At 54.8% G+C, this 27409-nt stretch overlaps 1 protein-coding gene across 4 annotated transcripts; it reads left to right on the forward strand.

Moving 5' to 3' along the window:
• Positions 1-2000: 2000 nt before the first annotated feature.
• On the forward strand, positions 2001-25660 carry LIPC (lipase C, hepatic type). 4 transcript variants are annotated; one of them, XM_063314034.1, is made up of 9 exons: positions 2001-2432; positions 16993-17171; positions 17793-17972; positions 19818-19935; positions 21148-21381; positions 22097-22339; positions 24093-24213; positions 24836-25054; positions 25311-25660. In XM_063314034.1, exons 2-9 carry the CDS (start codon positions 17088-17090, stop codon positions 25405-25407), a joined length of 1296 nt encoding a protein of 431 aa, XP_063170104.1. In that variant the 5' UTR covers positions 2001-2432; positions 16993-17087; the 3' UTR covers positions 25408-25660. The 4 variants fall into 4 exon arrangements, with proteins under 4 accessions (XP_063170104.1, XP_063170100.1, XP_063170101.1 ...); XM_063314030.1 differs by lacking the exon at positions 2001-2432 and adding an exon at positions 9542-9711; XM_063314031.1 differs by lacking the exon at positions 2001-2432 and having other exon boundaries at positions 17083-17171; positions 17571-17972.
• The last annotated feature ends 1749 nt before the right edge of the window (positions 25661-27409 follow it).

Raw genomic sequence — 27409 nt, forward strand, 5'->3', positions numbered from 1 at the left:
TTCTCACCAAGCAGACGGCCTAGCCCAGATCCCAGAAAAGGCGCCATCGTGTTGCTCCACCAGCACTGCCCTCAGGAGCCTTTCCTGGAAGTCCTCCCTGCTCTCCCTCCTGGTAAGTGATGGGGGGGCTTCGAGTCTCTCCTCGTGGAATCAGTGGGCTGCCCTCCCTCCCCACTGGTCCTTCCAGACTACAGAGGAGGGGGCAGCCTTGCCCAGATGCTTCACCCGACCCCCGGAACGCAGCAGGCCCTCCTGGCCTTGTGCTCCTAAGTCCAGGGAGAAGCAGAAAGCAGTTTCCAACTTCCTGTATTGGCAAGTTGGTCAGATCTTCCCCCAGCCTGGAGGGCACCTGGTGGGAAAGGAGGCCTGCATCTTCTCTTGACTGGAAGTCTCCACCCCTGGGGGGGGCGGGGGGGCTGGCAGAGGCTCTCCCAGGGGCATTTAAGCAGCCTATAAGGAAACACCAAGGATTCCCCCACTGGGGGCTATAAAAGGCTGCTGAGCCTTACCTTTATTGGCTCCCCCCCCCCCATCAACCGATGATTTTTAATCAACACCTTGCTTGCACAAGAGCCACCTAAACTTTGCAAACATGATTACAGAAAGGAGACTCTCCAGGCCATTACATAAATTACGCCTCAAAACGTAGCAAACGTTTAATGGAGAGCTAATGAGTTCCCAGGATATTATCCGTAGTTAACATCACACAGAGTCTGCCTTTGCTCCCTCCGAAGGCTCTCCTTTCCTTTCGTGGGTTCTCCGCACGAGGTTCTTTACAGAAAAGGGTGCGGTCACCGCCACCACCATCAGACCTTCCCCTCTTCTGTTTCTGAGAATCATACCCGGAGGCCAGAACAGGCGCGGCCCGGAATCCCTCTGGCAAACAGGATGCCGGGCGCACATCAGGACAGTCCTCTTCTAACTGGCCCCTTCGGCGGCGCCGGACTTCAACTCTCATCACCCCCGGCCGGCACGGCCAGCGAGTCCGGCTTATCCGGAGGGCCCCAGGTTTAGAACCGGGGGCGTCACAGATTTACGGAGCGCACCGCCACAGGGTGTAATAATGGTCGCCTCCGCCGTAGCAAACCGTGGGAGACCTCCAGAGGAAAGGAAAGCCTTTGGCCGCGACGCTGCCCCGGGAGCAACTGCCGCGCTGCGCGTGGGGATGGAGGGGGCCGCTCTCGCTCCCTCCCCGCCACCCGGGGCGGCCCAAAGGGGGCAGCGCGGCGCGCGCGGCCATCGGGCGCCCGTTCCCTGCAACAGCCCCACCACGCGGCTCTCGACCCCCCCTCGCACCGGCGGCTCTCCCGCCCCGCTGGCGGGGACTCGGAAGGCCACCAGGCCGGGACGCAGCTGCTGCCCCCGCCGCCCGCGACGCGCCCAAGCCCGGCGGCTGCGGGAGACGGGCAGCGCCTCCTTCCGCGGCGGCGGAGAGGGGCGGGCGGCGGGCCTGCTGGCTCCGGGGCCCCTCCGCGCGCTTCGCCGCCGCTCCGCCCCGCAAGGGCACCGCAGCCTGCGCTCGCCGGGGCGCCCGGGGGACGGCGGGGGCTTCTGCTTCGTCGCGGCACCGCTTGCGAGGGCCTGGGGAGCCCGCTTCCTCCGAGGGCCCCGGGTCACTACCGGGCGGCGGGGCGCGCGAGGCCCACCTCGACCGGGGCCTGCCTGGCGGGCCGGGCGAGGCGGCCAAAGCCCTGCTGCGCTGTGCCGGGGCACCGGCTCCTCGGCGGCGATCAGAGCCGTCTTGCTGCACCGCCCAGCCCCGCTTCGGCAGGGCCGGCGCCACCACCGGGAGGGCTCCCGCGTCTCCCGCGCGTCTGGGTTTCCCCTCCTCGAAATTCAAGCTGATGCAAAACTGGGGGAGGGGGCTTGGCAGGGAAAGGGCTGGTCCTGCTGGGAGGGAACGGACGCGCGGGGAGCGGGCTTCGTCTCCAGGACCGGAGGGGTGCCGAGGGGCTCTCCCTGTCCCTCCCGGCGAGCCCTTCTGCCAGCAGAGTGCAAGCAGAGCCGGAGCAGAGGCGCCGAGCACGCGGAGAGAACCCCGCCTCGGTGCCCGTCTCTCCCGAGCGCACCGCGCCCCTTTGTCGAGGAGAAGCAGCGGCGCCATCTTCTCCGGCGCCGCTTGCGCTTCCCTGCTCGGTCGCTCAGCGCCCTTCCTCGTGGCTCCCCGGCCCACCCCTTGCGCCCCGAGGGCTGAGCGGCCGGCCAAGGGAAGGGTGCAGCCGGGAAGCCCACCGCGCCGCCTCCTCGCTTTCCCTGGGACGACGGACGGCGTTCCTGGGAGCCTCGCTCCGTGCCCCCTTCCCGCAGGTGGCGGGGCTGGCGAGCGAGCCGCGGGCCTGGGAAGCCCCGGCATTGCTCGGCTCCAGCAGGGCCCCTTGGACGAGGCGGTCCGATACTGCGAGCAACCCCCGGTTCTGTTTGAGAAGCCAAAGGTACCTCTGTGTTTGTCTGTCTTGTTTGCTTTGCCTGGCACACAAGAGGGAGCCGCTTCACACAGGAGGAATGCCTTGACACACACACACACACACACACCCATCCTCTGGAAGGAGGCATCAAACCTCCCTTTCTTTCTGGGGGCTTCTCCACCTCCCCAACCAATCAGCAAAGGGCAGAGTCCCCGAGGTTCAGCCACGCGGGTGCAAGAGCATGTGAAGGGCGAGGTGGCATCCTTAGGGGTTAGAGTTAGGGTTAGGGACTGTGAGCAAGAAACAGAGGTGATAGACTTCTGGAGTCCCCAGCAGCTGCCACTTAGTAGCACACTGGACCAGAGAGGACCTGCACAGCTAGGAGCCCCCCCACCCCCGCCTGATTCTGGGCAGGTCTACTGACAAAAAAAGTATAAAATCTAGAGTAGACTCCGCTCCTCTGAAAAGGCAACCCTATGCCTGGTGCAGGGGGTTAGTTCCACAGGTGAAAAAAAGGCTCCTGTTTTCTCTCACAATCCTTCCTGAGCTGTTCCCATCCTTCAGAGGGGTATAGAAAGCAGAACATCCTTGGTGGGCAGGGTTGGACTCAGGTGCCCTCGGAGAGGGCCTGAAAGCCACATCCCGGGAGAAGGAGGACTGTTTTGCTGGGAGGAGGCAGTTGTCTGGCTCAGGCACCCTCTTTGATTCTGAGAGCACATCTCTCTCTCAGTCTCGACCCAAACGGCTGCCGCCCCTGCGTTTGGGATCAGCCAAGGAGAGAAGCATTTTGCCCCTACAAACCATCTGATCCAGGGAGACATCCACTGCCCCTCCAGCAGCTGGCTTGGTGCTCTATCTATCTATCTATCTATCTATCTATTTGATGATTGATTGATTGATTGATTGATTTGTTAAATTTAGCCACCACCCATCTCCCCTCAAAGGGGGACTCTGAGCAGTTTACAACAAGGATAAAAGCCTTAAAATACCATAAATAAATATAAATATAATATTAAGCAAGGTGGCAGAACCAAGTCTTAAATTGTTTTTGGAAGGCCGCAAGAGATGGAATCTGTCTTATCTCTGGAGGAAGAGTGTTCCAGAGGGCGGGACCCACTGCAGAGAAGGCCCGCTTCCTGGACCCCGCCAGATGGAATTCTCTTACAGACAGGGTCCATAACATGCCCTCCCTGCATGATCAGGTGGGATGGGTCATACAATGGGGAAGAGGCGGTCCTTCAGGTACCCTGGACCCATGCCATGAAGGGCTTTAAAGGTGATAACCAACACCTTGAATTGCACCCAGAAGCAGACTGGTACCCAATGCAGCTCGCGAAGCAGTGGTGCAACACGTGCCGATCTAGGGGCACCAAGAATTGCCTGTACGGCCACATATTGGACCACCTGTAACTTCCAGATACTCTTCAAGGGTAGCCCCATGAAGAGCACATTGCAGTAGTCTATATGGGAGATGACCAGGACATGAGTAACTGTACGAAGGGCCTCCCAGTAACTGGTGCACAACAGCTTTGACGGAGGAAGAGCCAGAACATTCCCACGTTCAGCCCGGGGACTCTGGACGTCTCTAGAAAAGCAGAAGAGTCGCTGAGAGAGAACGTGACTGCAGAGAAGGTGCTTCCATTTTCTCTTCCCCAAAGGCCAACGTGGGGCCAGTCCGTGCCACCCCTCTCCCTTCCCAAACGCTCAGGCAGGGAGTTGGAGATGGTGCCCCAGAATGGGAGCAGCAGCCACAGTTCTGCATTCTGGCATGTTCCAGCCCCACCTGACCTAAGCAGCCCGCCGCTCTGTGCTACTCTGCCCACAACCCATCTGCTCGTGGGTCCCGGGAGAGCCCATGATTTTCCCCCAGACTGCTACCGAGGAATGGGGAGGCCAGCTGGAGAAGGGAAGGCCAAGAGTGGGACATTGGCTCCTGGCCCAGGGCTCCTGCTTTGCAGGCCCTGCCCTGGGAGGAGAAGGAGGGGCAGGGAAGGGTCTGCCCCCACCTGGACAGAGCAGACATGGGGGCCTGTCTAGCTGGGGGCTGGGCTCCGTGAGAGCATCCATCAGGGTTTGGTCTGCCCAGACCCGGATGTTCAGAGAGCAGTTAGAGTTTAGGAGGGGCGCTGTACTTCAGTAGGGATCAATATCCCCCCGCCACCAGAGCAGAGCAAAGCCATGGCTATTACAGCTGACAGAGCAGGCTGAAGTCATGAGTTATTCATAGGTGGTTAAACTAGTTTAAATACTCAGGAGAACAAGCGTCACCATTAGAGAAGAATCATTGCAGCAGACAAGGAGCAAAGACTGAGATGGTGGGGGGGGGAACAGAGGGAGAATTCCCCCTTCCTTCTCTAGCCCATCATATCACTTTGGATCGGGAATTGAGTCCTACGCATCTGGAGAAGGCACAAGGTGGAGGGGGCTGCCCTAGAAGGGGCTCTTTGCCTCCAGGGCACCAAAGAGCCGGGGGAGGGTCTCTCCATCTCCCCCCACTGCGAGGGCAGCCGCCTCATAGGGCAGGAGGACCCACCGCTTCCGCCAGGCTCTGTGGCAGGGAGCCCTGCCTTGGAGCGGGTGGAGCCCCTCCTGTTACGGCTCTGCCAGGCAAAGGTTCGGGGTGCCACTGTCTAACCAAGTCGCCTTGGGTGCTGGCTGGCGAGCCTGGGAGTTGCAGCCCCAGACCTGGGCAGGTTCCCTCCCTGGGGTGTTGCCATGCAGAATGGCCTAATCTCACCAAGAGCCGACCTGCCCTCTTGGGGCCCGGTTTCCCCCCAGTGCTGCTCCTTCGTTCTCGGCCTGCAGATTCCCTCCTCAGAAGGGAAGCCACTGAGTACAGCCCGTCTCAGAAATGCAGAGCAGAACCAACCTACCAGTGCTCCATTTCTGCTCCGGTGGGTGGGGGTGTTCATTAAGCTTCCCTCTTTTGCATACAAATCTTCACTCCCCGGGTGCCCTGGCAGAAGCAGCCTCCCTGGCAGGCCCCAGGAAGCCTCTCCTCTCCATCATGGCCCTAGCTGCTGCCCAATGAAGGCCCGGCTCTGCCCCCTGGCCGTGCCCCCGGGGCCAGGAGCGCGGTTGCTGGAGCTCTGGCGAGGGCGCACGCGATAAGGGGGAGCCGAGGCGTCTCCTGGGGGCCTGGATTTGGTGTGGGTGCAGGGTGGGGGGCGGGTGGGACAGTTAGGATTTCTATTTTGTCTGCCAGCAGCCAGAGTTGCTTTCCAGGGATGGCCGGCCCTGTAAATTACATGAATACGCACCAGTGTTACTGCTTCTTGCCGTCCTGTCTCCAACCGCTCAATTTCCACGTGCCCTCCCCTGACCCTCCCCTTTGCGGCCTCCTTTGACTTAAGTGGCTTTGGAACAGCCCAAGAGAAGAGGGGCGACTGAGCCAGTCACATCCCCCCATGATGTGTTATCAATCACTGCGAGCTGTCAGGATCCACTGAGTGGTTCAGGCCTGGCTTGAAATCCAGCGTTTGCAGGGGCTGGGGGTAACCCGCAAGCAGGGTGGCCGGGTGGGTGGGGGAGCTCTCCACTGAAGCCCTTCTGTGGGTGGTCCTTGGACCCCTCCGATTGCAGGGTCAACATCTTGCTGTCTGCTGAGAAGCGGGGGAGAGCTGTCCGTCTGGGATAGCCTCTCGTCTCGTGCTGTACCCAGAAACAGAAAGCTCTTAAGAACCTCTGTGCTGAAATCAAGAATAAATGGAACCCTCAAAGAAAGGGGGAAAGAGCAGCTGTGGATTCTGGAAGGTGCTGTCTGGCCTGTAACAAGCTGCTTTTTTGAGCCCTTGCTCCGCTGCTCTGACCCTCCTTTCCCCCATACGGAGGCCGGTCCCAGGGAGGAGGAGAACTTCACATTCTCAGCCTCAAGTCAGTGCTATTTTTCATCTACATGGTGAGCAACTGCCTGAATGAGACTGTGAGTGGGATTAAAGTTTGCACCCTCCACTGAGCATGCAAAAAAAAAAAAAAGGGGTGGGGGGAGAAGCCGAAGACAGAAAATGTAATCCTGAAAGGAATGTGACATTTTGCCATGCAGCAGCAGGTGAGAAGCTGTGCTCCCCACCTGACGCAGCACAACTCACTTGGCCGGGCAAGCAGTAGTTACTTTCTCCATCAGTTTGAGGCCCTCAGACTCCGTGGGCCCTTCAAGACAACGGCTGCTCTGGGTTCCCCCCTCAAAGGGAGGGCCACAGTTGCCTCGTGGCCAAGGAGAGCCCCCGCCCCCTCCCTCCACCGCTGCTGCTGTGGCCACTGATCTGTGCCCCCGGCTCAGGGGCGAAGTCCCAGAGAACATTCGGGTGCTGCTTCTGTCCCATTTCCCACAAGGATCCGTTTGTCCATCTCAGCATGGACAGTGCCTTGGATAGTTGCGAGACACGAGGTGGTCCTTCCCGCTTTCTTCTCCAGCCCAGGCAGGTGGGACGTTTCTGCTCTCCCTCAGCTGCTCCATCTTCAGCAAGCCTGCTCATTCCTGGCGTTTCTCATCAAGGAAAGTGCTTCTGGACTGTGTTCAAGGGAAATGAAAGAAACAGGATGGCAAATGCAGATGCAGAAAAGGGACAGGCTTATGATGGGCTATGAACCAGGCAGAGGAGAGGGGGAAAGCCAGACAAGGGCAAACACGAAGGGTGCCAAAGGCCATGTTGACCAACTGGCCATGGGAGGATTGTAAAGGAGCCAGGGGACGTGGCCAGGAAGCCCAGCGAGATGTCCATGCTCCCCACTGATGCTCCACTGTGGCCAAGCGCTCCCACTTCAGCTCTGAGACCCCTCATTTGGAGCAATTCTTCTACACTGCTGGGTTGGCCAGCAAGCAGCCAATCTCAGGGAGATTTCTTCCAGACTCAAGCATCATGCTCGCTAAGTTGGAAGAAGAGAGGTCAATTCTGAGCCTGCCGTCCCCCTCTCACCCTCTTCTGCTCCGCATCTCTCACGGGGAATCCTCGTGTTGCGTTTAAGTCAACAAGAGGAGAGAAGGGTCAACTCTTGGCATGGGCAGGAATGAGAAGCTGGGAAAGCCCCCAGCAGGGTCTCTTGCACAGATGTTTCCAGTGACAGAAAACTTAGCATTTCAGGGGCCTTCTACACCCACCTTTGAGGCTCCACTAAGTGGGGATGGAGAAATTCTCCCTGCTGATCTTTTCTGCTTTCCCCCCATCCCCCTCCCAGGTTCACATCCAGGGATGAGACTGTTAACGTTGCCAAACCATTTGTCCATCAGGAAAAAGCGCCAGTCCGAAAGGCCAGAGAAAGTGCAGGCAAGGGCTGTGTCTGTTCCAAGACATTTGCTCCAGCTGCTAGCTCTGTTGCTTGTCTGCGTGGTGTGTTTTACACTTCTGAAACACCCGGTATCTGTTGGGCAAGAGTTGTACTGATAGGGAGGGGAGGGAGAGGGGGGAGAAAGTCAGCAAGTGGCTGCTGGCAGGTTTAACTGGTCTAGTCTCTTGTGTGTGTCACACAACGGGTGTTTCCTTTCAGTCCCTACGTCCCACCACAGGTCAGCGGCTCCTTTGCCACAACCTGCCCCCTTATGAAGGGCGAGGGCTGCCACAAAATGGGGGCCTCTTCCACCAGCCACACAGCCCAAGTCTTTCTTGGAGCTCTCCCTTCCCACAAAGCAAGTGGGATGTGGCTAACAGCCACCAGCCAGAAAAGCTAATCAGGGAGAATAATTAAAGAACAGGCTAAGCAAAAACCTGGGGGGCATTATTAAAGGAGCAGGAATCTCCGACAAAGTCTTCATCAGCTCGGTCTCCAAAGATTTTAAATCGAAAAGTGTTCTCAGTTTATAAAAAGCACTTTATCATCTTTGACAAGGACCAGTAACAATTATTTGCTGAAAAGAAGATGAAATAGTTGCATTTGGCCGGAGGGCTTGTGTCTGCCTTGATTACACAGGAGAGTTCAGAGAAATCGCAGGAGACCCTGAATGTTGTTCTCTAAGGGTCTCTTCCTTTCATTTCTTTCCAGCCATTATAATTGCAAAGATAGTGTTGAATAAGACCAGGCGGTGCCCGTCCCAGTCAAGGGATGGGGAAGGGCCCTCCCATTCCTGCTACCATTTTGGTGAAAGCATTCAGGGGGCTTCTGCAGAATTCCAAGTAGTATCATCTTCTCCTTCTCATTCTCCGACAGTTCATTGGTGCTTTGTTCACTGTTAAAACACCACAGAAAGCCAAAAGAGCACAGAGGGTTTATGTCTTCAGGCCATTTAACCCCCATCTCATTCTTGAGGGGCTGCAGGCAGTCTCTGCCCAACCCCTTGTGGCCAATAAAGCCAGATCCTTGCAGAGTCTAAACAACCCTGCTGCTGCTCTGGGGACCTGGGCTCTTAGCTGACCCTGGAGGGTAGCCGGAAGGAGGCTGGGGCTCAGCTGGAGGGGGGGGCGTCTGAAGCTAAAAGAGGTGCCCGAGGTCAAGAGATGTTGGAGTGAGCGGGCCCAGAATCCTCTGCCAGGGAGGTGGGCCAGCGCTGGGTTGTGCCATGCCAGTCCTTCTGCTCTTTGGGCCTTGCCTGGCAAGGAGACCCAGCAGGCAGAGCTTGGGTCAGGGCACAGGCAGGTCCAGCTCTGCTATTTCGCCCTCTGGGCTTCCGAAACTCCTCCTGTCCCCTGGAATGGCTCCCACACAGCATCCCTGCAGACTGAGGGCAATGGTGTTGCTGTTGCTGTGGCGGACAAATTGGAGGGTGCCGAATCCCAGCGTGGGCCCTGGCTGCATCACGCAGTTCTGGCTTTGCCAGGCATCCGCCTCTGGGTGCCATCTCGAGAAGTGAAACATCCAAGGCTGCCTTTCCGGTTGCCCTTTTGCAACAGGTCCAGGCAAAGGTCAATAAAAGCTGAGTGGACTACCTCTGACCCTGCAGCCTTCCACACTGGTTCCTCAGTATCATCAGACAAAACCCAGCACAGCCTGGTATTCATCCACAGAAAGCCCATCCAGGGAAACCCCCGATGCCAGGAGGGGCGAGGGGGCGGCTTCCGAGCCCTTAGACCTAGAAATGGAAAACAGCCTCTGATTTGGCCAGATTGAGTGGATTTTTCTAGGGGGGCACCAAGAGGAAGAAGCTGGATTCCATGCAAAAGGTTAATCATTAATGGGCTGCTAGTCCTCACTACCTACTGGCGACAGGCAGGAAGGACCCACTTCTGCCCTTCCCGTCCCTCCACCACCTGGAACCAGCCCGGCCTGGCTTCTCCAGAGGGAAGCGCCACCATGAGAAGCCCTCCGGCCCTGCCGCTGCTGATGCTCCTCTGCGTGCTGCTTGCCCTCGGGGATCCCAGTGGCAGGAGGAAGAAAGGTGAGCGGCCTGCTCTCTTGCTCCCCCGGGATGGGGTCGGGCTCAGGCTCAGGCAGGGACCTGCAATTTGGAAGAAGGCCCGGCCTGGGGAGGGCCCTGCCGGGCTTCTGAAGGACAGTGCTGCTCCTTGCCCGTTCGCTGGAGTGGGTGCTGCCCGCCCAGGGACAGGAGAGGCCTCGGGAGCCAGGCACGGCCAGGAGCAGCAATGCCTTTCTCCGAGAAATGGAAGCATTGCCAATGGAGAGCAGTTGTGCTCATTTATGGGGAAGGCAAGAGGCTTTAGGGCAGATGCCTTGGGCTCTAGCTCCGGCTCCCTGTCCAAGTTGTCTGGGGTAGCGCTGTGCCGCCCTTGAGCTTTTGAATCAAAAGCAACCGGTGGACGCGGAAGCAAGCGGCTGGGCTGTGGGGCTGGTCTTGGCTCGACCCAGTTTCAGGGCCCCTGTTTTTATGGAAACAACTAGCGGAGATGTTTAAGGCTAAGAGGCAGTCCGCTTCTGGGTAACAGCCGAAGTGGCGCAGTGGTAGACAAGGGCCATTGCTTGGAGAAAAGGAGGAGGCTGGGTAGAACACCCTTTTCGTCTGACCTGGCCGTTCACTATCAGGAGAAACCCTTCCACCACCTCTGCACCCAGGATGGAATAGAGCCGCTGCTGATCCTGGCCCTTCCAAAGCGGACATGTCCCTGCCTGTGCAGAAATCTGAAAAGCCAAGAACGAGAGGGGGACAGGCAAGGGCAGCGGAGTTTCCCCTCCCGCCCAGTTTAAGAGGGACGCCACTTCTCCAACCCCTGATCCGTGGGATGCAGGCGGAAAGGTGGGGCTGCCTCCCAGGGGTCAGTCGGGAACCTGCCAGCCTGGTCCCTGTCAGGCATCCAGGAGATTGCAAACTCTCGCCTGCGTTGGGCCTGGCTCATCTGCTTCCCCGATTGGCAGCAGCCCAACCCACTGTCCCGCAGAGACCAGCCCCCTTCTCTGGGCTGGCTCCCCGGCACGTCCTCACTCTGACTTTGGAATGTCTCCTTGATGGACCGCTTGTTTCCCCAACTCCGCCAAAGAGGCTTCCGTGGCATCAGCTGCCACCCAGCCCTTTGGGGCCTGGATCCTCCCTGCATTTGTCCCCAAAACCCAGTTAGAAAAAGGCCCCCGTCTAACCTGTTATTTCACTCTTCTCCATGGGAGGGGTCTGCTGCTCCCTTTCCGGATGGTGGGGGGCAAACAATGCTCCAGGCACCCCCAGAAGGGGAGCAGAGAGTCTGCCGGGGGGGAAGGGAAGCACCTGCACCTGTTTGTGGGCATGTGGGAGTGCGCACATTTCTGCAGGGACCAGGCCCTTTGCTCTGCCCACGGCAGGCCCTGCTTCTGCATGCAAAAATCTCTGCCCTGACCAGGACCCTGAGCTGGGGCCTGGTGTGCCCTTTGGCTGACACAGGAGACCCTGACTCGGAAAACCTGCCCTCCCGCTGCACCACGCCAGGCTCTCCAGAAGCCGCTTTGGCCTTGGAAGAAAGAAGGGGATGAACGTACTTGCCAGCCACCAGCGGTGCAGCAGGAAGGAGGTGCTGTGGCTGAGCATGGCTGGCCTCCACCAGGTAGCAGGATCCTCCCTGCCAGAGCCCAAACTCACCCCATGCTCTTTGGATTTCCTCCAAGGCTGGCCTGGGGCAGCCCAACGCAAAACTCCTTATGGGTGATGGAAGCTCATTTGCAGTTTTCATGCCATTGAGAGCCCCCAAGGACATCCCAGGCAGCCCCCAAGGACATCCCAGCCAATCCCGGATAACGCAGGGCAGGGCAACAGGGTCCCCCACCTTTAACGCAAACTTTGGACCCCAGCCGGACCGCCAGCTTTTATCTCGAGGCGGTGAGCCAAGCGGTGCTTGCTTAGCAACAGCGCTGCCCTTTCAGGCAGGGATTTGGAGTGTGGCGGCTCTGCCTGATGCAACAAGGATCAAGAAGCAAACTCTGTTTGCTTTGGATGCAGGGGGGTGGGGGGAATGCAGAATATAATATTTTAATGCTGCTTGCCTGGTTGGAGGGTTTAAATTGAGGCTGTGTGAAAGAAGCTTTGCCTGAGGGGCTGAAGGAAAATCAGAGATTTTTTCCCCCTCATAATTTCTGCAAATTGGAATGCTTTCAATAAAAAGCTGGCCCTGTTTGTCTGGACTCAGAAAGCAAACTGAGACACACCAGAACCCACTGACCATTTTAAAAAGTCCATTTCTCCATTTTGATCGTGCCCAAATTCCCTCTGGCTTTCATGGCTGAAAATAAGACTGGCTCCAGGCGAGACTTGGTAGGGTGCTTCCAGAAGGAGCTGGTGGATATTTGGGATATTTGGTTGTTGCAAAAATGTGGGAAACCACGACAGAATCTCTCAGAAAATACCTCTCCTTCCTCGGCTGCTTGGTCCAAGAGAAGCAGCTTAACTCAGCCTGGATTTGCTGTTTTCACGCCGGTGAGAAGAACAACAATGGTGCCGTCCTTCTACCGGCGCACCAGCAGGTGGGTCAAGAAGGTGCTCCTGGGCTGCGTGTGCTTGATAAGTAACGCGGCCCCGTTGACGTGTTCCCAGCCTCATCTGGTCAAAGACAGAGTTTGTGATGGGAGGTTTTTCTAGCCACCGCTCTGAGGCCTGAAGTCACAACCAGATAAAAATGGCCTCACTTCATACAATCTTGGTAGCAGGTGCTTGCAGGGAGCTTTGAAAGACCAGCTTTTTAGGCACCTGACGCACGTGAAATTCTTCCCTGTCCTCCCTATCCTGCCTCTTGCACTTGCAGGACTGATTCAGCTCTGCTAAACCCACCATTTACCCCTTTCCTACCTTCCTTTCAGTTTCTATGTTCAGTTATTCCAAATTCTGCAGGTAAGACACACAGGCCAGAGAAGATGTATCAAATGTTCACCTTGGTTAACAATGAAGGGGAGAATTTGATTTCTTCCTTCAACTCCAGGCTTTACATTCAATTATTCTTGGCCTGCAAATAAGCAATACTAGCTAGAAATGTGTGGGAAGAATTCACCCTGGTTAATTATGAACAAAGGGATTTTAAATACAATGCAGCTAGCCATATAAATTTGATGAATGAATGAATGAATGAATAAATAAAGTGCATCCTGTGCCCTTCCTGAATTAACACATTGCAGAGAGTAGAAGAAGCCTCAGTCCTCCCCCCATTCATCCTTGTTGCAAAAGAGACAGCTCCAAAATTGGGAGCAGAACCCCAGGCTGCCCCCTCCCCCGACCTTCTGCTGCCTAAACCCAGAGAAAGGGCTGGATGGGAAAACAGATGCTGGGCTCACAATATCTCGCACGGGTTGGCACAGCAATGGCAATCTGCAGCGCATATCGCTCCCTTTTGCCCCCAGGTTACCTTTACGCCCACTTAGCAGAGGGAAAATAACGGAGGCCAGAGAGTTAGTCCATTTCAGGCATGAAATTTAACCAGATTTTTCCAGCTGGATATTCTTTTCCCCCAGGCTGTGCAGCTGTCCATGACGGCATCCATTCAGAAAAGGTGCAGGAATGTTGCTTCTGGTTCTGGCCCGTTTGGTGGATATCCTCAAAGGTTATGCACCAGATGGGTCCGACTGGGGCGAAGCCACGAGTGAAGTCCGTTCAGCTGAGGACTTGGCGGTAATTGAGCAGCGCTGACGTAGGCGGCCTCCCTTTTGCTGCTAAAGCGTCACCTGCTGTGGAGCTGCTGCTTGGCTTCACCGCATTGGAGGGAGAGAAAGAACACCAGTGAGCAAACGGTGGTTCTTGGGAGTGAAAACGGGGGGAAGCAGAGCGTGGGCAGTGCTGGCGTGAGGGCCCCGTAACTTGAGGGCACTGGCACCTCCTAGGCTCGAAAACCAAGGTCCAGGAAGGCTCTGCATCTTCTTGGTTCCTTGGTGGGCACAGTTCCCCTCCAAGCATGGGCTGGGCAGAAGGTCAAACAGGATCCAGCGGGGCTACTGGATGGCAAAGGTTTCTGCCTGGACTGCGTTGCAATAGCTGGCCTTTTCCCACCTCTGCGAGGGCATGGAATCGACACGAGCCGATGGGAACAGAGGCAGCACACGTGGCTTTGCTGAGAGCAGGCCTGGGTGTCCCCACGTCCTTCGCACCTGCTGTGTCTGGTGCGGCTCTGACAAAATGGATCCGACAATCGAAAGTCTTCCATCGCGCAGAAAGCACCAACAGAGGAAGTGAATGGCAAGGTGATGAGTGCAGAGCAATCACCTGGGCATGTCCATGACTCATTCAGCAGCACAGAAATGCCGCATTGACCTCCTGCACGACCTTCCATTCCTTGCTGCTGCAGGCACCCGTTGCAAAGGGAAGGCAAGGTGGGGCCCCGGGAGAACTCTGGGCCACCAGGTTCAGCAGGAAGGTTTTCTGCAGCCAACAGGAAAACAGGCACTGAGCGCTGAGAAAGTTATAACAGGTACCTAAAGTAAGAAGGTGGCAGCGAGAACTGCAGAGAGAGGGGTCTTGTAAACCCAAACTCCCGGACCCATCATGGCACCAGCTGTTAGCAACCCACTGGCCAGTTCAGCTGACATGGCCCCTCCCAAGTTGCTCAACAAGTAGATTTGCAGCTTTCATATTTAATAAGATCTTTAGCGCGGCATGGACATTTAAGGGAGGCTTTCTCACTGGGCCGGCTTTTTAAGATGACTCAAGTTACATTTCAGTTGGGCAGAGCCTGGGGAGGGGAGATGACTGCTGCCAAGAAGAGGGCATTGAGAGTTGGCTGTTTTCTGCAGGGGGTTCTGCAGGCTGTGGTCAAAAGAGTCAAGATGGCAGCTGTGGCTATCAAAGCTCTGTTTTTTATGTGCAAAAAACAGGAGGAGCTTCAATGGTGCCACTGGAGCCGCCATGCTGACTTTTCTGACCATGGCGGACTCCCTCCCCCCACTTTTCCAACTGCATTCTATTCTGCCTCTTCACAATTATCTCCAAGTTGTAGGAAGAACTACCCAAAATCAATTTCTAGTCTGCTTGGCAAACACAGATCAAAAGCACACTCAGCTCTCTGGAAAGCAAAGCTGCAGGCAGGAAGGGTTTTTGTGTTGAGGTTTTATCCCCTGTTGATCAAAATCTGCCTCTGGCTGGGCCAGACTGCAGTTCAAGGCCTTTTTGATCGTCAGCCTCCCCCTCAGGGGACGGGCCACCATTTTCATCCTCTCTTTGGGCCAGACCCCCAGATGGCTTCAGCCCATTCCTCCCCACATTTGAGGTGGTCAGGGGGCCCTTCCTCGTCCTCATGAGCAACTCCCCAGCACGCAACCTCCTTCTGCCACCCGTGGCCTTTGGTTCACTCAGAGATGGAAAGGCAACGCAGGGGCAGCTTTGAAGGCCTTTTCAGGGGTGGGGTCTCTGGAGCTGATCCACTTTGACTCTCCTCCGCATATTCCCAGACTCCAGCGGGTTTCCAAACACCCCCTTTCCCTGCCCTGCGGCTCAGAGCAGCCAGCCAGGTCACATGGCGCTGGGGCTTCCTGGGGCCCAAGTCCATTTTGTTCCCCATTTCGCATTTCTGCAAGCTGCCTTTGGCCACCCCCAGCAATCTCTGCTGCAGGGGAAGTGGGTCTCAGCATGCTCCTTTGCTGCAACCAGCTGGCTGCGATAGACGGGAGGCTGCGTGTCAATGAAATATGCATGCCCTGCGCTTATTGCAAAGACCTAATAAAAATACTTCTGCTTTATTACATTAAAGTCTGGCTCTCAGAGTAGTTTGCAGAATGGCAGCAAAAGAGAAAAGCAATGAACAGAGAAAAATGGATTGGCTGCAAGGGGATTCCAGAGCAGGAAATGAAAGACATCGCTTTTTGTGCTATGCTGGTGAACGCTGCTGCTGCTGAGCACTGGATGCTAAAAATAGAGCGCCCAGCAGCCAGCTTCCAGTCTACAGAGCCTGCATCCCTTTGGCGGTGGGGGGTGGGGGGGTGGGGCTCAGATACCCCCATTTCAGCACCTTGACAGCAACTTGTGGCTTTGGGATGTATGAGAAGGGCAAGACTGGAGCAAGGCTCCAAGGTGCCCCAGCGCATGAAAGCAGGAGCCCAAGATGCGCAGAGTAGATCAGCTGTACAGATGGAATTCTGCTGGAGCCGGATATGCGAGGTGCAGAGGTGTAGGTCTGCACCCTGGACCTCTGAGGAGGCCCACTTAACGTGGGGGTCACAGCGGAGTCACTCGCTCCTCCAAGGCTGCCGGACGCTGAGCAGCAAAGTTGCTCTTTTCTGTTGCATCCCAAAGACGAGGAGTCCCCTGCAGTCCCAGGAACAGAACAAGCCGCTTCCTACAGAGGTGCTTTAGTTGGCCTTTCAGGGGCCCCCAAACCCAGGGCTCACAATCTTGTCAATGCTGGAATGCTGGCTGGCATCGGGGAAAGCTGGCGCAGCTCTCACCTAGCTCAGATGGGTACCAAGCTTTACAGCAGATTTTCATGTGCTCTCATTTTTTAAGTCTTCTTTTCTTTTCTTCAGTGTAGGGACAATGCTGGGGTGGGGGCAGGGCTGTTTGGTCCCAGGAGAAGAGGGCAGTCCTGTGAGGGAAGGTCTTTCGCGACAAACCACATGTTCCTGGGACTTGTTTAAAGGAGGTGCTAAGCTCTTCCCGCCATTTCACTTTAGCTTTTCCAGGCCTGCCCGAAACCTAAACCCATCTTGCACTTAATGTGGCCATTGGGCAGAGGCAGGCAGGCAGAACGGGGTCTGCCTCAGCATTGGCGATTGCTCTCTCTGGATCCTCAAACAACTTTTTAAATTTGACCTGTTCAGGGTCTGCCTGCACCCACCAGTTTCATGGAGATGGTCTTCCAAAGGTTCCCTTTGCAGATTTTGACCACGTGGGTCATGGTGCATGTTGGCCCTTGACTGCCCTTGGTTCATCCTAATCTGAGGAAAGATGAAGGGGGGAAATAGGCAGGGTTGGGCTGGGGGGAACCAGGATGTCAATTCATTAAGTCATTTGCCAATTTCCATGGTTTTGGCTTAGCATGCTGGAGGAAGCCAACTGGGGCTCATCTGGCGACACCGTATGATTAAGCAAATTGTGATTTAGAATCAAGCCAGCGTGCAAGACGTGAATGAGCTGCCCAAACTCAGCAGTCGGTTCACGGAGAAACCCATCACCGTCCTCAGCACCGAAAAGCCAAGTTTCCTATGCACGTTTCTTCTTTCTGCTCGATACTGGACCCTTTGGGGCCAGAGCATGTGCAGAGCATTCATAGGGCAAAAACCCGTCTCTGTGGCAGCCGGCTCAGCTCGGCCCTCTGACGGTCTCTTCCAGGGCCCCGGCGGCAGCTGCTTCCCAGAAAGGGCAGCCATTCCCACGGCGTGGCCAAGTTCCTGCTGTATTCCAACACGGTGGAGCCAGGCTGCCTGATGGAGCCCGACCAGGAGGCCACCCTCAAGAGCTGCCACTTCAACGCATCCCTCCCGCTGGTGATGATCATCCACGGGTGGTCGGTAAGGAGGCCCTTTCTCTTGGGAGGGCGGAGGTGGTTGAGGGGACTCCGGGCACACCCCCGCCTCGCCCTTTCTTGCAGCCACCGCTGTCTGTTCCACACACGCAGCTGAATGAAGCGTGGGCGTCCTCAGGTGGGGGTGCAGACCTCCTGCTCCTCGATGGGAGGCAGCCCCCAGGGTCACCCCACAGGGCTGGATGGACCATGCATTCATATTAAGTCCTTGGACACAGCTACCGTTTCCATTTATGGGCCTCACCAGGAGGAGCATGTCCTGGTGTTCAAAAAATGACTTCTCTAAAGTGAGCACTCCCCCACATGCATGCACGCACTCACAGTTAAATCTAATTGTGCTACCCACCCAAAATGGTGCAGCACATAATGCTTCTCCCTTTTCAAGAACAGCGCCTGTGATAGCAGATGGATGACATGAGATGTTCTGAGGGCCAAGATGATGGACAGGCAAGGCTTCCTTTGGGCTTGGTGCAGCAGCCAGCCAGGCCGTGCTGTTGGGAATCAGGAGGTGCCCTGGCCTGCTGGCCAACTGGGCAACCTTCCAAGGGCACTGGTGTCCCTCAGGTGGAGGATCCCAGCAAGGGGGCATTTGCTCTTGCGGCTGCAGGTGGACGGAAGACTAGAAGGCTGGATTTGGAAACTGGCTGAAGAGCTCAAATCCCACCTAGCTCAAACCAACATCATCATTGCTGACTGGCTCCCTCTTGCACATGCGCATTACCCCGTTGCTGTCCAGAATACGCGAGATGTTGGCCAAGAAATTGCTCGCTTCCTAGAATGGCTGGAGGTAAGCACCCTTATGAAACAGCCAGAACCATCTTGTTTATCTCCTCGTCAAACCCATCACCCCTGCCCCCTCCAGCATACAACTTTTTGGCTGGTTACCAGGCCCAGAATCAGTTGCAAATATCTTCTGGGCTCTGATGCAAACCAGCCCAGGAGCCTCCGAGAAGCAGCAGCTGTTCTCCATTCACCCATGGAAAGATCTTGATGCTGCCTGCTCTGCCCTTGTCCTTCAAACAAAGGCTTATCTCTGTGCACATACAGTCAGTAGCTGATCTGTCCACTGGTAGGGAAGTGGGTGCATCTCCATGTGCTTGGATGGGAACTAAAACCAGCTGATCCTTGACTCTGGCCAGAAACAGAAACTTTTTGCTGCTGGCGAGGACCAACCTTGGCTTGAACACTGCTGCGTTTCAGAAACTCATAGAACAGGCAGAAAGCCGGAAGGGTTCTTGGATGTCCAGTCCCCAACGTGAGGCAGCATTGCGAGGCTTGGGCCCACTACGGCCTGAGAGCTGGCCGCCTGGCTCGGCTTCAGTCCCTCCAGTGCAGGAGCACTGCCGCTGCCCGAGGCAGCCTGTTCCAAAGCCAGATGCTTTTCAGGGACCCTCTCCTGAGGTCCAGTTGAAATCTGTTTCCTTGTAGTTTCCATTTCCTGCGTCCCATCTTGCTGTGGGAATACTGGAGAACAGGTCTGGCAAGACTGACCATTACCATTTGCACGTCCTTTACCCACACTTGCATTCCATGAACTCTGGCAAACTCTATTGTTTAAATAAAGGTCAAACCACCCTTGAGTCAGGCACAACTCCTGGTGACTGCCTCCACGCAGTTTCTTCTGCCAGCACTGAGGAAGTAGTTTACACTCGCACTTATTTTCAGAAGGGCATCTACACCTCTCGCCACAAGGAAAGTGCCTCTCTTCAAAGGCTGCCGTCCAGCCTGGAGGGAGGCCAGGGGCTTCCAGGGCCATGGGGCAGAGGGCAGCCTTGCCAGCTTTTCCTTTTCCATAATACTGAAAAAAAACACAGGAGGACAAGGGTGCAGAAAAACGCCCATTCCGGGGCATCCGGTCTTCTCAACCCTGAAAGGCTGGCACAGTGGACAAGGCAGGATGGAACGGCCCCAGGCCCAAAGCGTGGAACGCCTGGGTTCGACGTGGTCGCCAAGTGAGTCCTCTGTGGATATGGAGGCACCGAAATGTGGGGTGAGAAAGCTGGAGGCATTAATTGCCCAGCAGAGCCGCAGTTGCACGAGGTGAAATGTGCTGTGCCAGAACTTGACCGTCCCCATCTCTGGAAACCCCCACGGGAACAGCAAGTTCCTCGTCTGTTTGTGATGGAGATCAAGGTCAGCCCTGCCCTTTCTGACCAGCTGAGAGTCAGAGGATGCCGCAGCATCTTCTGCCTCAAGATATGTTGACCCCTGAGGGCTCTGAAGAAGGACTAGGTTGGCCCTGCCCAAAGAGAGCCCTCATGAATGCCAGTGAAACTGCCGAGCCCTTGGGAGGGGCATCTAAGATGCAGGGGGGATGGTGAGAAGATCCAACCACAAGGTCATCTAAGGTGAGCAGGGTGAAGGAAAAACAGCCAGATTACTCAAGAGAACTTCCCATCGTGTTCCCATGAATGTGAACAAATTGCGGTGTCTGGGTGCAGACGACCTTCCGAGCCGAGACACACATTACCCCCGAGCAGAATGGGTGATCACACCTACCAAGTCCCAGGTGGATTAGCTTGGGCCTCACAGGCTGCCAGATGTGCTGGGCCAGCTCAAGTGGCTGTGGCAGCTCCTTTCTCTTGGCCTCAGTCCTCACGATTCTCCATCCCTCCCCGGGCCTTTTTCCCAGGAATCCTTGCAGTTTCACCGAGGTGATGCCCACCTGATTGGGTACAGCCTGGGGGCCCACGTGGCCGGTTTTGCCGGCAGCTCCGTGAGAGGCGGTGGGAAGATCGGCAGGATTACTGGTAAGTAAAGCTCCCTAGTCCATCAGCTGGACACCTGGTGGGACTCCGCTTCAGGATAGACCTGGTCATTTGGCAGCTCAGCTCAGGGCAGGGCAGGACAAAGCAACCCACTGTTGGACCCCCAGGAAAGAAAGGCAGCGGAGGAAAAGGGCTGGGTCCTTGGCTACTGAGCAGACTGTGCATCTGGAAGAAGTTCATTAAGCGGGGTGGGAATGGGCATTTCCCCACTAAGGCCGTACTGGCCAGTTCACAGGTCAGCTGGCTGAGCAATGACTTGGAAAGCAGCTCAGCCCCTGTAGATACTGTTAAATGGGAATAATTCCCTATAGCAGGAAAAATACATACTGTATACTCCTTACAGCTATCAGGGATTGCTTTTGCATCAGGCCCCTGGCTCCTTTCCTTTTGCAAAACACGGACCTGGATTCTTCAGCCAAAGACTCAGGGTCATGCCCAGAAAGATACCAGAAAGAAAATCCTTGCGCACGGAGAGCCACTTGCACGAACACACCCCTGTAGGAAGTTGAGATCTTCTGCCCCCGAAGGAGCGGCTCTCTCACCGGGTTTGCCCCTTCTGAGCAAGTTCTGAAGAAGCTGTTTCCCTCTGGCTCATGCCCTACCTGGTCAGGACAGTGCACCTCTTGGGCAGAATAATTCTCATGCTCCAAGGGCTGGTATTTGGGAGCTGCGCAAGGCGCTGATGCTTCAAGCGAAACAAGTGCACACCCGCCTGCATCTTTCTCTCCTCCGGCTTGATGAACGCTGCTCCCACTGTGCAGAGGGCGTTTTCATGAGGGCTGCTCTGATTCCTCTTGAATCTCCCCTCTGGCTCACGGTCCGTTGACTTTGAGGGGCTGAGCATGGTGACTCCTGTGCCAGAAGAGGTGAGAAAAGTGGCACAGGCTGCAGTTAGGGGCCGGAGAGACCACGGGACACCTTAGCCAAGGGACAGGAGCGATTCGTGAGCCCTATTTTAGGAAATTCTTCCCCAGCCATGCAAGGAGCACCTGGTTGGAGAAGCCTGGTTAGGGTAACAACATGTAACCAAAATGTTGTCCTGTGTTACCTCTGCTTTCCTTTGCTTCTCACATTGACCTGTCAGTTGCTCCAGACAGAGAACCGTCTTTGGGCACTCGGCAGTGTTGCTGTAGCCATAGATGGTGTTACGGAGGAAAACTTCATCTTGCAAGCCTCGGTTTGTCTTTTTCACAGGCCTGGATCCTGCCGGCCCCCTCTTTGAAGGCATGTCACCGACAGACCGCCTTTCGCCAGACGACGCTGACTTGGTCGATGCCATCCACACCTTCACCCAGCAGCACATGGGCCTCAGCGTGGGGATCAAGCAGCCTGTGGCTCACTTTGACTTCTATCCCAATGGGGGAACTTTTCAGCCTGGCTGCCACATCATGCATGTTTACAACCACATTGTGCAATATGGAATCACGGGTAAGACAGGGTGCGAAAGGGCACCATGTACTGGGAGCCTTTCAAGCCAAGTCTGTCGGGGGTTAGCAGAAGGCTCCAGGGCAGGGCTGTGAGCCAGGATTCAGAGCCGAAAGCAGGCTGGTGACAAGGGCAGAGCAAGGTGGGCCGGTGGCTGAACGAGACCCCCTGAGCTGTAACCACTGGGCATCTTTCCCACTTCTCCCTTCCCGCCTCAAAGGGCCAGTTGAGGCCCTGACTTGACACTCTGCCTTCTCCAGAAGGAAGCACTGCATGGGCCACTGGCCAGTCCCCTGTGGAGCCTACAGAAGTGGAACTGGGGTGCAGCTGCTGTGGGCTGGGAGGGGGGCTACTAACTTTCCCAGGTTGTGGCAGCCGTGAATTTGGAAGGAGAGACTCATCTTATCTTGGGCATCAAGGTGGCCTCTTGCTTTCTCATGCTGACCTTCACGGAATGGAGCCTTTGAGGGTCTCCAAGCACAGCCTTGAAGGAGGGCCTTGGTTCAGAGGTAGAACACCCCTTGGCACGCCACAGGACCCAGGTTCCATGGCCTCTGCCAATGCTGGAGTTTGCTGCCAGCCCAGGATACCAACGCTGGCTTGATGAACCAATGCCTTCATCAGCAGAGGACCCCTCTGAGGTCTGTCAATGGAATGACTCAAGAGGAGACCAAAGACAGGCTGACTTGCTGAATTCCACCGTTCTGTTTTCCTGCAGGGCTCACCCAGACGGTGAAATGTGCCCATGAGAGGTCGGTTCACCTGTTTATTGACTCCCTGCGGCACAGTCAGAAGCAGATCACAGGCTACTGGTGCAAAAACATGCAGATGTTTGACAAGGGACGCTGCCTCGACTGCCGGGCAAACCGGTGCAACACCCTGGGCTATCATATCCGGAAGGCCCGGGTGCCTGGCAGCCAGAGGCTGTTCCTGAAGACCCAAGCCCAGATGCCGTTCAAAGGTTGGTGGGGGCAGGTGACAGGCTGACTAGCCCACGGGGCTGTCATGGACAGGGCTATCCTCTGCCACGATGCCCTCAGATCGAAGCAGCTGTGGAGGTTTCAGATGGCACCAGCTGAGAGAAGAAGCAGGCTAATGAGCGTTGGGTGGATTGGCAAGGGCTCTCTGATTGGCCAGCCCTCTGGGTGAGCTTCGGGGTCCTCCAGAGTGAGGGTACATTGCCAAGAGGTCAAACTGCAGTGGCAGAAGGCACTTCGGCCCCTTTTCCAGAACTGTAAGTTGTTCTGTGCAATATCTACTCAAAAGAGTCTGGAAGCGGGAAGCAACTTAGAAATAAATCCAGGAAAAAGCAGAAAAGCTGCTTCCTTCCTGCTGCCTGCCCCAGAAGAGGGTCTGCCCCTGGGGCCAGCCAGCTTCGTTTATGCAAGCAGGGGGACACCAGAAATGCACAGCTGCAGCCCTTAGAGACACAAAGAAAGGCAGGGAACCCCCTGGCCAGACAACCCTCGCTCCCCCTCCTAAGTAGATATATCAGGCTGCCTCCGTGTAGCATTTCAGGCTGTTCAGATCGCTTTGGGAAGGTCACCTTGAGACAGCTACCACAGATTCCCTGGAAGGATGCATACGTTGCCCAGGGGGGAGTGGCCGGGTTGCCCCAGCAAGAGTCAGAACTAAGGCACTGGGTTCGAGGCAGCGCCTGACTCTCCCAAGGTCTGGCCAGCCCCGCGGGCCTCCCTTGCCAGGCCTGGCTGTGCTGCGGACAGAAGAAAAGGCATTTTAAGTTCTCCAGATGTCAAGCGCAGAACAAGAGTCGCCTTTCACAAAGCCAACCAGAAAGGACAGAGCGGCTATTATTCCAGGCTCCGTCAAGTGATCTGCGATTCCTTTCTCAAAATGCCACCAAGACCATGTGAAGAGCCCAAGCAAGAATTAAAAATCAAGACCCAAATGTCATCCCCCACCCCACCCGGGTTGCATTTGCCACTCTGTGAAGGAACGAGGAGTTCAGGCCACTGAGCACCGAGACTCCCCCTGCACAGGCTGGCTGAAACGGGCAGAGGCAGCCCCAGCTGCTCTCCAAAACAAGCTCAGGAGGGCTTGCTCTCAGAATGCCTTTCCTCCTGGCCACAGACTAACAACTGCTAGGGGAGAAATCAGATGGACCAGATGCCAAGTATCTTTCCATAATTAAAGGATGCCTTCCTTCCTAGAGTTTTGCCCCAACTCTCCCAGCAGTTGGCAGGAAGAACATAGACATTGACAGCCCTAGGATCACAGACACTGTAGCCCAATGGAACTGCGCGGAAGTCAGCATCAAGCCAGCCAGGATAAAACACACTCTCCCCAAGGAGGGCAGAATTGTCTTCCCTTGCGCCGATGTCAAGCCTGGGCCAATCCGGATCAAGGCAGCCAGATTTTTACAGCCGGGTCAGAATCACTGGCTAAATTCAGACAACGTGAAGCAGGCGGCCTTTTTAGAGGCCCTGCCCTGGCATTCCCCAGCTGTGTGGGCACTGTAGCCCTGGAATTTCTGGCAGGAACACCCCCACACAGCTGGGGGAGGCACAGCGGGAAGGGCGCATGGAGGCCAGGCCACGCCTGCGAACACAGTGTGTGTGTAGGTGTTGATCAGAGAATCTCAGCTTTCTTGGTGCAGAATTTAGGACAAGGACAACTAGAGGATGTAGTGCCAGGTATGTGTCTGTGTCTGTCTGTAAGTGAAAATTCAGCTTACTCTCCTCTCCTCTCCACAGTTTATCACTATCAGTTTAAAATCCATTTCATCCACGAATTCCAAGAACGTCAAATTGATCCAACGTTCACCATCTCGCTGACCGGCAACAAAGATGATGTTGAAAATCTCTCCATCACTTTGTGAGTTCCAAATGTTGTCCAACTTGCCCCTTGGCCCCAGGACCCATAACACGCACATTTTTTGGCCCATGCCCTTATGCCAGGGCAGAGAAATAACATGGCTGGTGTCACAGGCCTTGGCACAAAAGGCATGCTTTATATCACTTAGTGTCTTGGCATGTTCTCTTGCTGAGATCGAGATTACCTTGAGGTCTCCCTTCCTTCATGTGGAGAAAAATGGCACATGCACAGGTAGCACCTTTATACCTTCCCATCTCTCCCAGGAATTTTGAGATCTTGGAGCCCAGATGTCCACACCACATAATTTCTGCTTCTGTCCTTTTATTGCTATTCTTGTCAATCCAGAGTCTTCTTGCATCGTTCCACTTGGAGTCAATAAAATAAACCACAGATATATGGATACTTTTTATAATTTATATCTGTAATAGTTTAACATACTGTTAAAAAATGATGTTTTGAATTGGGAAATCTGTCGCTGCTGCTGCTGCTGCTGAACCAGCACATGGCAAGGACAACTCAGTGGAAAAGCGGGACAGAAACAAACGAACAAATGAGTGGATCTCTATCCACAATGAAGCCCCAGCAAATGTGTTTTAGTCGTGTTTGTTCTTCTCTCCCTTAGGATCGAAGGCATCACTCAAAATAAAACCTACACCTTTCTTGTTCCTCTGGATATTGATATTGGAGAGCTGATGATGATCAAACTGAAATGGGAAGGAACAGCCATCTGGGAAAACATTTGGGACACCGTCCAAACCATCATCCCTTGGCGAAAGGGAGACCGTCGGCCAGGACTTATTGTGAAATCCATACGAGTCAAGGCAGGAGAAACTCAGCAGAAGTAAGTGTGTTCAGATCCCGCCAGGAAGTAAGAAGAACATGGAGCCCCAAAGCAACCTGCGGGCAAGGTTGCTTTCTGCAGCCGGAGTCCAGGGGATGCGGCAGCACAGACAGAGTTGCCCACACACCCTTTGCTCAAAATCACCTTTCCCATTCGATGAGCTCATCTTTTCATTGCACAGTCCTCATCCTGCACCTTGCTTTGCAGAAAAAACTGTTGGTTTATTAATTAATCTTTCTACTTTCCTTCTTTTTAGAATGACATTCTGTTCTCAGCATGTGGATAGTTTGCACCTCTATCCAGGTCATGAGAAAATGTTTGTGAGATGCGAAGTCAGTTCCCAACAGCTGTAGTGAGCATATGGATGATAAGCCAGAATTCGAAAAAGCTGGCAAAGGTCCGGAAGAGATGCTTCTCAGCTTTATCTTCTCCGCAGAAAAAGAAAAAAGAAACACCTTTGTGTTTTTGTTTTTTTGGTACAAACACACCAATGTTGCGACATAAAAAAACGTGATGGATCAGGAAGTACTGTACACCGTTTAGGTTCAAGATTAAATTGATTGAACAAATAAAAAGGGAATAAAAAGTGAAAACTACTAAACTAAATCAGCCTTGTGAATCCAGAAAGACAACTAACAGTCCACAATCTCTGGTCTTTGGACTAAAAAGTAATTTTATTTCTTGAAAGGGGAGGTTGCAATATTAAGAAGTCATGTTGAAGATTACTGGCATATTACTGTTGGCGGTCCCCAGGGGGTGTGGTGGTGTCCCAAATCATGTGTATTTTGCCCATACTGGCTATGGCAGGTAAGAATGGGTCTCCAAAAACATTTGAATGGCTAATTCTGATGCACAAACCCGTTTGGAAAGTAACATCAAATGCAATTACTTCATTAAAAATTAGGGCTGCTTTCAGAATCTAGATTCTCTTTGATACATTGAAAAAGCAGCTTTTTAAACAGTTCTGGAAAAGATACCATTTCATCTTATGCCAGAAAGTAAGCTTTATAAATAATGGTGTTGCGTCGCACTAATATGAAAGGAAGCGAAATGCCCAAATCACCAGCTCCATTTTGGAGAGCATTGCTATGGAAATTAATCTGGACATGTAATTCCAAACCACTGTCCACATTAGTTGACACCTGAGATTGAGGTTCTGAGACTATAATTTAATCTAATACCTAAAGGGGTATGAAATGAAAAGAAGTATCTCCAGGTGAGTGTTTTTTTTCAGACCTGCTGTACAAGACCCTTTTTCATAACATGCTTTTAGAAGAGGTAGAGCTGAATAGCAGCAACGGCCACCTTGAGGTATTCTAGAACGGCCTTGCCTGGTGAAGTTGCACCACAAGCCTGTGGGAAGGAGAGGAGCAGCTATATTTCATACACACACATACAATTTTTTTCTGCCATACAGTACAAACATACGATATATTAAATATTTTGCCATTTACATCTGTTGCTGACTGTTGTCCAGAATCCCAGGATAATAAAAGCAATGGAGTTGCTAGAGTGCAAAGAATTTAGTAGCTGTGCAAATTACTATTTTCAGAAAGATGAAGCAAAAGGCATGCTCTAATTGGTTTTTTAAAAACTGCTCCATTTTCAAGAGAATACAGGAATGGGGATCTGCCTTGCCAAGCCCTGTAATTAACAGCTGTTTCCCACCTAATTCTGCACTGGAAGGCACAGAACACAGGGGGGTCCTCAAAGGTAAAAAAAAGTAAATTTGATTTCCTTCCTTTTGCCTTGGAGGAGCTGGGGGGTCCAAGGGGCTGCCCTGCGTTGGGGCCAAAGGGTGCCCTCTGGGGAGCATTTCCAACTCTGGGAGGCAGCTTCTCTCATGGGGCTACCCAACTACCCACTCCAGAGGGTGCCCAGGCACCGCTGCAGCCATGGAGGGGACCGAGGGCAGGGCAAGCCCCAAGGCCCAGGCCTCTTGGGACAACCGCCCGTCCACAGTCTTCTTGGCCCAGGTGGGTGTCCCTTCTGGTCGGCTGAGTCCCCATGGGCTGAGGCAACAGAGGAGGGCCTGGTCTGCAGAGAGGGGTGGGAGAGGGGCAAGGGAGTGCAAGAGGGCCAGTGGGGCCCCAACCCCTCCACAGGGGCTAGGGTCAGGGTCTCCATCGTTGGAAGGTTTCCGGGGCCCCTTTGCTGCAGCAGGATCAGCCTGGTGGACCCCAAATCTCAGACTGGGATGGGCTGAGTCAGCACCCCACGGCCCCCAATTTGAAACAATTCCTTCTGCCCCTCTTTTTTGCCCTTGAAGGCTAAAGGGCGGCACTCTCCCCCTGACTTGTGAGGAGGCAGAGAGGCAGTGTGCAGGGCCCTCCACTTGCACCCCCATCTTGGCTC

The sequence above is a fragment of the Candoia aspera genome, chromosome 13 (genome assembly GCF_035149785.1).
Source record: "Candoia aspera isolate rCanAsp1 chromosome 13, rCanAsp1.hap2, whole genome shotgun sequence".
In the NCBI taxonomy this organism is placed as follows: Eukaryota; Metazoa; Chordata; class Lepidosauria; order Squamata; family Boidae; genus Candoia; species Candoia aspera.